The sequence below is a fragment of the Aptenodytes forsteri genome, unplaced genomic scaffold (assembly GCF_000699145.1).
Source record: "Aptenodytes forsteri isolate BGI_AS27 unplaced genomic scaffold, ASM69914v1 Scaffold201, whole genome shotgun sequence".
NCBI classification, from domain to species: domain Eukaryota; kingdom Metazoa; phylum Chordata; class Aves; order Sphenisciformes; family Spheniscidae; genus Aptenodytes; species Aptenodytes forsteri.
This window is the reverse complement of record NW_008796209.1, coordinates 1388663-1398019: the sequence shown is the minus strand read 5'-3', so window position 1 is coordinate 1398019 and position 9357 is coordinate 1388663. Positions and strand designations below refer to the sequence as shown.

The window sequence follows — 9357 nt, the reverse complement described above, 5'->3', positions numbered from 1 at the left end:
CCTTTTTTCCCTGAGTCCCAGCAAGAGCTCCCCGTTCAGCCAGGCCGGTCGTCTTCCCCACCCATTCTTCTTACGGCGTACAGAGACAGTCTGCTCCTGCGCCTTTAAGACTTCCTTCTTGAAGATCGTCCAGCCTTCCTGGACCCCTTTGCCCTTCAGGACTGTCTCCCAAGGGACTCTCTCAACCAGCGTCCTGAACAGGCCAAAGTCCGCCCTCCGGAAGTCGATGGTTGCGGTTTTGCTGCCCCCCTCCTTACTTCACCAAGAATCGAGAATTCTACCATTTCATGGTCGCAAGCCCAAGACATCTCCCACCAGTCCTTCTCTGTAAACAGATTCATGATACTGATTCAAATCTCTCCTTCTGCCAAGGAAGTATCTAGGGAGGATTTCTGAGTAGTGCTCACTTGCCTTGGACAAGACAGGTGCAGAAGGGAGGTGGGAGAAGTGTGGGGGGGAGCTGGGCTGGTGGGTGATGGTCAGTGAAGTAGGTGCAATGCTTTTTGTTGATGCTTTCAGGATACAAAGCATCTGTTCAGTCATGGGCAGATGTTCTGAGTTGGCTGGTTGCCCATGGGAGTTGGTACCCTGGGTATTGTACTCCAAATTGTTTGGGTACTGTTGTGTCTAGTCCTGATCAAAAGGCAGTAAGGAACCACGTGTTTTAACTTCCTCTATGCTTAGGTGAGTGATGGATGTCAGTGAGCATGACAGTGGATGTCAGTGTTAGGTGGGGGCCACCAGTTAACCTTCAGGAGAAATGTTCAGGCTGGTGTCCTGGCTGAGTTACAGAGCAAAGGAAATCCTTCATGGAGGAGGACTGAATAGGAACAGAATTTGGCAGCATTTGCATTGACAAAGCTGTAGGTGTTCCTGCCTTGGATGATCTTCAGTGAAACTAGAACTAGGATGGCGTTTTAACATAAGGAGTGATCCCAGCCATGAAGCCACGCAGATATATTAACCACTTCTTGGGTGGACAAATGCAGAGAGATGCTGTTATACAGGATCTTCTCTTTTATTGGTGCTAAGGCTGATTTCAGGGTTACTGGTAAGCAACAAAACATTCCTGCATTGGTGAGCCTTAGTGAAAAGTGGGACCACTCTCACATTGTGCAACACTGCCCTATAAAACTCAGGTATTCCCATGGGCAGCATGAGGCAATCTTCCATCAGATTGTATGGGCTAACACACGGAAAAGAAATCTTGTGTCTAGCACAAGCAGGCCTCCATAGTATCCACAAAAACAGAGGAAAGAGTGCTTACACCATTAGCATCCCCCCAAGAGTTTGCTACAAGCAGTTTCAAAAGTTTTGGGATCAACTGCTGGTCCAGACATTTCTCAAGGACTACCACGCACCTTCATCACACCCTTTATTGAAACACTGCACGTTTGAACCCATTACTGGAGCTACCTGTGGACTGCCTCCCAGAGCCTTGTTCTGCTCGAAAGATGAGGACAGTGACAGTCCTGCAGCCGTTCGAGCAGCCTTTGGGTCCTGTGGCTGCACTGAGCAGGAGTGAGCTGCTTGGGTCTCTGTGCTGCACTTGCCCTTGCCACTGCATGTTGAGTGAGAGGGACAGACTCCTTACATGCTGTACGAGTCAGGGATCAAACATGGACTGCTCTCCACGAGGGGCAAATTTTAGATTATTTATTAAATAAATTGAAAAGTGAACTTCATAGAGGCATTTTTTTCAGAGACCAGGCATACCCACAAATAGCATGATAATATGTTAATTCTTTAGCTGCAGAACAATTACAGTGAATTTTTTACAATGGCTTAGTTAATAGTGTTTCTGAAGCCAAGAAATCATTATCTTAATTACACACAGACCTATCTATTGCCCTTTTATGTAGAGGACAAACTGTTTCTGTAGTAATATGATTCTGGAATGCAAAACTTTCTCTTTGCATATCTTATTTGCTGTTTAGAAATTGTTCAGCTTTGGTATCAAAAAGTATGGTCTCAGATTCATATTGAAACATTACTGTGGCTTCAACTCTTTGGTCAGAATTACTTCTTAATAAACAGGGCTTCAACAGAAAAATTGTGATGAGATTTGAACATATTCATGTCAGAAGGTTTTTTTTAGTCTTAGGCAGTTTGCTTGAGAGTGTAACAAATGAATATAATAAAACTCAGTGCAATACTGTGTAGAAGGAAAAGGTGATTCTAATTTTAAACAAAACTAATGTCACTCATTCTCATTCTCTTATACTAAGCACCAGGACATTTGTATCAGTGTGGTCAGGACAGGATTTCTTGTGGTTATACAGATGACAAAGGATGCTGGCTGTTGAATCCTTATCACATCTCTTAGGTTTTCTTTAAATGATGACAACAAACTGGTTTCTGGACAGGTTCTGACTTCCAGTGACCCTTTAGTAATGGAGACATCGTTTGCCCTAGTGTCTAGTCTTACTTTGTCTTAGGCAAAGTTGTTTTCCTTGTCTGGATATTTTATGGCTTGAGTTCTGTTCCTCACCTTCTCGCCACCTTATCTTTGGGGCTTCTATTTGTTCTGTCCAGTTGTCTTGTCACTTGACTGACTGCATTTGCCATCAGTTAACACAGATTCTTTCTTTTACCATTTCCTGTTGTTTCTCCCAATGCATTCGCATGCCTCTGTTTCCATTCGTAAGCCTTCCTAGAAATCTTAGCATTTCTGTTGCAGATCTCTACAAGAAGGCACTGAGCAAAAACCAAGGAGACCCTCTGGTGTTGCTGGTAACACCTGTCCACAACAACATGGGACACGTTTGTGTCAGTGGTTTCTGAAGAGCAGCTGGGTGTCCTGATCTGCATGGGAGTGCCAGTGTTGGGCAGTACTATTCCTGTTGCCAGATACAAACCTCCTTTGAAAAAGATTATTTTTTTTATTTCTATATTGCCTAGAGTCTCAATATTTCTGTTAGTGAACTAAAGAAACCCTCTAACTAATAACCATCCATTCACCATGGATGTGGAGGAGTTTTCTGTCAGGCTAATGTCTAGCGTAAACTGAAGTGCTGTTAATGAAGATTATTCAGAAGTTTTGTGTCCTTGGACTTCTCCTTTCCTCCCAGTATTCCTCCCCTATGTTTTGTAACCCTGTCACCAGTCATCTTTGTACTGTTTTCCTGTATTGCCACAGACACATTCTTGCTTTCCTGTCTCATCATAAAAATACCATTTACTATTCACACACATCTACCACCATTTAAATAGGAGAAAAGCACTCTCAGCAAATTGGAGCAGTGCTCTAGAAGATCAAACAGGCTGCACAAATGCCTGCTCCCTGAATCTACTCATCCTCTTCAAAGCTGTCTTGTCAGGAGTTAGGCGTCACATTTTCCAGTGGTTTTGTTTTCATCCTGACATGTGTCTAATAACTGCAGGGTTTTTAAAGTGAATATAGGGGAATACTTTGCCAGCAGTTCTAGTTAGCTCAGAAACTCTTTTATTCATTAAAGTCATAATTCTTTCTGAGCTTTTTCTCAAGTTTGTGGTGTTTCTTCAAAATGCATCTTGGGAAGAACATGGCCCTGTCTCGCACATCAGAGACGATACCAAAGGTTGGGGTGAACACAGTGTGGGGCTGGCAGGCACTGCCACAGCACTGTGTATGGCTTTAGGCTAAAGCAGGCATGCAGGGTTCATTTCTCACAAGGGACATAGCCAGGCATCTGCCCTACAGAACCCTTTTGCTGTTGATTTCATAGGAAAACCGCAGATCCCTTTCCTGTCGAGGCCTGGGCCTCAGCTCTGGGCCAGACTTGCAGACTTCAAAGCCAGTGCTGTGGATCAGCACATCCCAGAGCATGACAGGCCTCCCGTACCAGTGCCTGGAGAGCTGCACTGATCAAGGGCTCAGCCCCGACAAGTCTTTAAAAACAGCGCTGAGCATTACAGTTCTGTTAGATGCAGACAAATCTGGTTAGGATCTCACTCTTCAAAGTCCTCAGGTATTAAGGACCTTCAATCCACATACTTGGAAGGACAGATGGATAAAGCAGCTTCTCTCTTGTGTTAATTACTCATGACCCATTCTGTCTGTTCCCAGCAAAGTGACTTTCAAAACAAGCCGAGTACCCGTTTTCCTGGTGGCTGAACATTAAGAATTATGAAGTAAAGTTATGAAACGTGCCATTAAAGGAGATTTCAGTCCCATAATTACACACAGGGACAGTAACTCAGAGTATGCACCAAAGTATTAGCAAGCTATAGACACTGTCAGTAAATCTCAGTGGGACATGAGCCACTTTCTTGTTCCTGTTTCCTACCACAGCAAGCCTCCCAGGGATGCAGGAGCTGCTGCTGTGTGAATAGGTTAGCACCCTCAATCCAGTACCTGCACCAGTGCACAAGGGCATCAGAAGAAAACAGGTCTGAGTACCCAGACAGTGAGTGTCATGTGTAATAAACAGTTAAGCCTTATGATTAGTTAGAGCTTTGGTTTGCAAGAATTAAAGTCATGTAACACTTCAGCGATCCTGCTGCTAGGGCAGATGATGTGTTGCTGCATTCATTAGGGAGTAATGAAAGGTGCTGAAAAGTCCTTGTAGTGACACTACCGAGGCAGACTAACAGAAAATCCTGAAACCAACCCCAGCCTGCTGTGCGGATACAGCCTGTGTGTGAGAACACAACCAAGTGGACATTACTTGTGAGATGAGGTCCTTGTTGCTAGCGAAGGAAGCCTCCATTCCCCTTGGAGGGGATGACGTTTGGGGAGGATAACCTCATTTTTCTGTGTACACAGAACTGACAGGATCTGGATTGAGTCCCATATTCTGCTAGTGCAGACAAGCAGATTGTAATTTCTCCCCCCCCTTCATGAGCTCATACACAAAGTGACTTTTCCAGGGTTCCCAAATGTTTTCCAGCTCTTGCACACATCCTACATTTTGCCATTCAGTAGCACCTGCAGCTGTGATGCTGCTGGCCTGACCCTCGCATGCATGTGCAGGGTTTGCCCAGTTCACAGGCTGCTGTTGGCTGGGGTACAGGGTGGGCCACCTGCCCGTCAGGGACATGCCTGAGTGCTGGCCAACATCTTGTGGTTCTCACACTCCTCTGGGAAGTCACAAGTGGCACAAGAGAAAGAGCTGCAGAGCCGTGTGATCAGGCAGGCTCTCGGAGCAGGCTGTCACAGGGTGATGGCAGGGAAGGGACTTTTGGCATGTTCCCAAAATCCTTAGAGCCAAAGGGTCTGACAGGTCATTCTTGTGCTGAGAGTACTGTTACTGGAGGTTTTAATTGCGACACTTCAAAAGCACACGGTGCTGTGTGCTCCTGAGCAACATAAGAGCCATTTTCCCCTGCCTTTCCCGAGAGCCTCTTACAGAGGCACGGCAGGAGCCTGGGCTGGCAGGAAGGCAATGGAGCTCCTGCAGTGGAGAATGGGCTCTGGGGCCTGTCTCTGGCTGTAAATCCAACCAGACAACTTCAATTCCTACTTCTGTGTATTGCAGAGGGGAGCTCAGTGTTGCCTGCAAGTGGGGTGAAACAGCATGTGCTAAATTATTGTTTCTGTAGCACCTTGGGGTACCAGCCACCTCTTTCCAGCCAGCCCAGAAGAGCCTGGGAGGCCATACCAGTATTCAGAGGCATCTTTCTGCAGGAGTATGAGCTCCAGAAGAAGGTCTAGTTCAGATTACTGACTAGTTCTTTCCATTGCAGTGCTCAAAATACTATTCAAGCCAGTTTCTGGATGTGTTTGAAGCCCATCACATGGCCGTGGACTCAGTCAGCTGGAATCCCTACCACTTGAAAGTCTTCATTTCCTGCAGCTCTGACTGGACAGTCAAGATCTGGGATCACACCATCAAGTACGTCCTGCTGGGTCCTGGCTTGGGCGGGGAGGTCCAGCCTGACATGCCAGCTGCACGTGTCGACTCTGCTCATACCTCAGTCTCAGTTTCCCTCTTAAGTGTTGATATTGCTAATTGCTGTCTTATTTCTGCTTTTGGGGCTGGTGACTCAGATTTGTACTCCCTAGGTATGAGGTATAAGATTTAGCATTGGCTGCCCCAGGAACTTGCCAAGCAGTGCAGCTCAGGACAGAGCCTTACTGCTTTGCTTTGGACCTGGCTTTCTTCAGGCAGGACCTACTATGGCAAGCTTATTCTTCTGGAGCAATACTATAGAGAAATGTCAGGGCCTGGCTTATGGCTTCAGGGGACAGACACCTCCTAAGAGCCAGAGAGGCAACAAAAAATTGGAAAATTTAAAAATACATAATGCAGTTCAGGGTTAGTGGTTGAGGAATGTCTGGTTTCAATCAGGAAATTGATTTTGTTGTAAATCAGTCAGAGTCAAATATTTCCTGTTGCCAATACTGCTCTAATATTCAATGTTGTTGTCAGAAGTACAGAGAGGGAAAATCACTTTTTCCTGTATGATTATTAACCAGAGAGACTCCATCTTGCTGTGTGTGTTGGGGGGAAACTTTCAAAATGCTTTTGGAAAGAAAGAAACATGCTACCTTTCTTCTCATCGCAGCTGGACCAATCCCAATCCATTTGCAATGATGCTCAGCTTTGCTTTGCCTTTGGCTCAGACCCTGGCTGGTATCTGACATAGAGAAATACCCCATCTCCCACTTCTGCAGCTGGCTTTGAACAACACAGGCTGCAGCATTGAAGTGTTTATAGCTCAATGTTTCACTTCCAGAGCAGCATGTGTTTAAATGTGTTCTTCTCCCTGGGTCTTTTTTTGCAGGACTCCGATGTTTATTTATGACCTGAATTCTGCTGTAGGGGACGTTGCATGGTCCCCTTACTCCTCCACGGTCTTTGCTGCAGTCACCACTGATGGCAAGGTGAGAGGCTGGGAGCAACACTGCTCTGATTTGAGCTGAAAGTCAAGGGAGATTAGGGTTGAGCATGGGGACAGGTCAGCCCAATCCTGGCCAAGCATGTTGGGGAGCTGTAGATCCCCCACCAGCAGGAATCCACCACAGTGGTGGGCTGAGTTGGCTGCAGCTTGCCTGAGCTGCTTGCCTCAGGATGGCAGGGTCATTTTGGTAGTTCAAGGCCCTAAAATTATTAATTCCTTTTTGCTTAGTCTGATTACAGAGGACACAGAATTCATAAAGCAACAGAGATGAGGAAACCTGGTCAGCAGCATTTCTTACTCCTTCTCCCCCTAAGGTCTACCACACCCCTACAAGCAACAGGGCCAGAAATCTCTCAGCTGCAGCCCAATCATGCAAACAGCTGATGTTAAATCACAAATCAGAGGGCTTTTAGCAGATGCTGAGGATGAGCTGCACATCTCACTGCAGCCCTGACAAACCCATCAGAAAAGCATGTGGGCCCTCTCCTCTAAGCACAGGTGCTTCTTGAGGGCCAAGTCCTCCCAACCTCTAGCATAAGCAAGCCAAACCTCCCTGCAGTCCTACTTTGCTCCTCTTACTCAGAGGACAAAGACTAATGTGGAGTTCAGGAAACAGGCTGCTTTTTCCCATGCTTTCCTGCCCTTGGCATGCATATCCCTGGGCGTGAATTGCTCACTCCTTCCCAGCGCTGCTCCTGCTGCATTAAGGTAGGTGTTGCAAATGCATGCAAGTCCCTGGTTGCTCTCGTGTTGATGACATCAGTGCAGGTGTGCAGCTTGCACATGCCAGAAGAAAAACACTTCTCTCTCTCTATGTGAAATCAGCTGATTAACCAGTGCATTCCTGGGGATAGAGAGATGATGCTCCAGATCAGAGCATTCCTAGTATGAGCTGACATCAGGGCATTGGTTCTGAACCTCCAAGGTATAGAGAAACAATAGAATAAATTGGTTAAATACTTATATTGATATTAAAAAATCAATTATAGTAATATGCCTAGGGTCAGCCAATAGAACTTTGTTCCAATTAAATAAAATGAACATTTTTCCACTGTGTGAGGCTGTATCCAAGAGTAATGATTTGGTAATGAAGTACTTAGACCAGTCCTAATATTGAGATGATGGCAGTTATATTTTTGCCCCTAGCCATCCATCCTAGTAGCTCAGATGGTTAATTTGGGCCTGGCAAGTAGCCAGGGTATGTAGCTATCTATCAACACTGGTTTTGTACTGTAGGACCACATTGGTCTGTCACCATGGGCTGTATGTTTTGCTGGTATAAATTGGGAAGTCTGTGCAGTTTGGCCAAATTACTCTAGCAAAAAGATGGCCTTTATATATCTCTATCATTGAATTGATGCCTTGGCAACTTTACTGCAGTTTAGCCTTTATGTTACAGCAAAAAATTCATTTCACTGATACACTGGCTCAGGCTGTGAATTTGTCTCTCCCAAGCTAAGCAACAGAAATCTCTTCACTGGGGCATCTGGTCTCCCTGGGAAGCTCAGGCTGCCACAGCCTACAGAAAGCAGTGTTGATGCTTTTCCCTCGCAGGCAGGGTCAGGATTGGGCCCTTTGTTCATGGATCTGTCTGTCCACATTCTCCCATATACCAAATGAGGGGACTGTGTGAATGAAAGGAATGCATTCAGTGTTACGCATCCTCTGACTTGTTTTCCACAAGTGAAGTTTTGTGTGCCCTCAAACCTGGCAAGGGTCCTGCTGACAGTCACAGCTTTGATTGAGTGCTGGGGTGAGCAGTGCAGAGAACTGTGGGTACCACAGCTGTGTCCTGGTGCCTAACTGTAGGGAAGAGGATGGGGATGTCTGCAGGCATCGATACGTCCTGGGCAGCATGAGCAGATGGAAGGTAAATGCTGGGCGTACTTGGATTTCTTATTCATGTGGTCATGTTTCTGCAGTGATAGCTCATCTCTAGGGAGGCTTCGTGCTACTCACTTGGGCCAGGTTCTTTGTCAGAGCTTTACCTCTTGCAGAGAAGCTCCTATGGACTTGGCAAGAGTTTGTGCAACAGGGTCTTTCCATCCCACCCCTAGCTTGTCCTAGCCACTGCTGCAGTGACTCTAGTTGTGTTGTTGCAGAGTCACGTTAACTGCAGCATCCATGGGCCTGGAGTTTGTATGAGGCTATGGATAAGAACCTGAAGACTGACTGACTTGGCAGCACTGCACCCAGGGTATCTCACCTTGGCTACCCTACCTTGGATCTAATTCAGTAATCCTAATTAGATCCTAATCTAGTAGGATCTAATTCTGCTTTATGCCTTTAACCCCAAACTCCCAAATTCTGCTTTGTGCCTTTAATCCCACACTCTGGTGGCCACCAGCCAGGAGCAGCCCAGAACTGGGCTGCCTAGCAGGAAAAGTCAAGGCAAGAGCTGCCTTCCCATTGCAGTAGGCTGGCAAGGACTGATGCTGTGTCATGGTTTAACCTCAGCTGGCAACTGAGCACCACACTGCTGCTCGCTCACTCTCCCCGCCCCTGGTGGGATGGGGGAGAGAATCGGAAGAG

General features: G+C 46.3%; 1 protein-coding gene across 1 annotated transcript in view; it reads left to right on the top strand.

Annotated features, from left to right (window-relative positions):
• The window catches only part of DNAI1 (dynein axonemal intermediate chain 1), a 157841-nt gene that overhangs the window by 103685 nt on the left and 44799 nt on the right, over window positions 1-9357 (top strand). The window contains exons 17-18 of the mRNA XM_009288258.1: window positions 5668-5816; window positions 6709-6808. Of these exons, the coding sequence (XP_009286533.1) occupies window positions 5668-5816; window positions 6709-6808 (249 nt within the window). The remainder of the gene's footprint in view (window positions 1-5667; window positions 5817-6708; window positions 6809-9357) is intronic.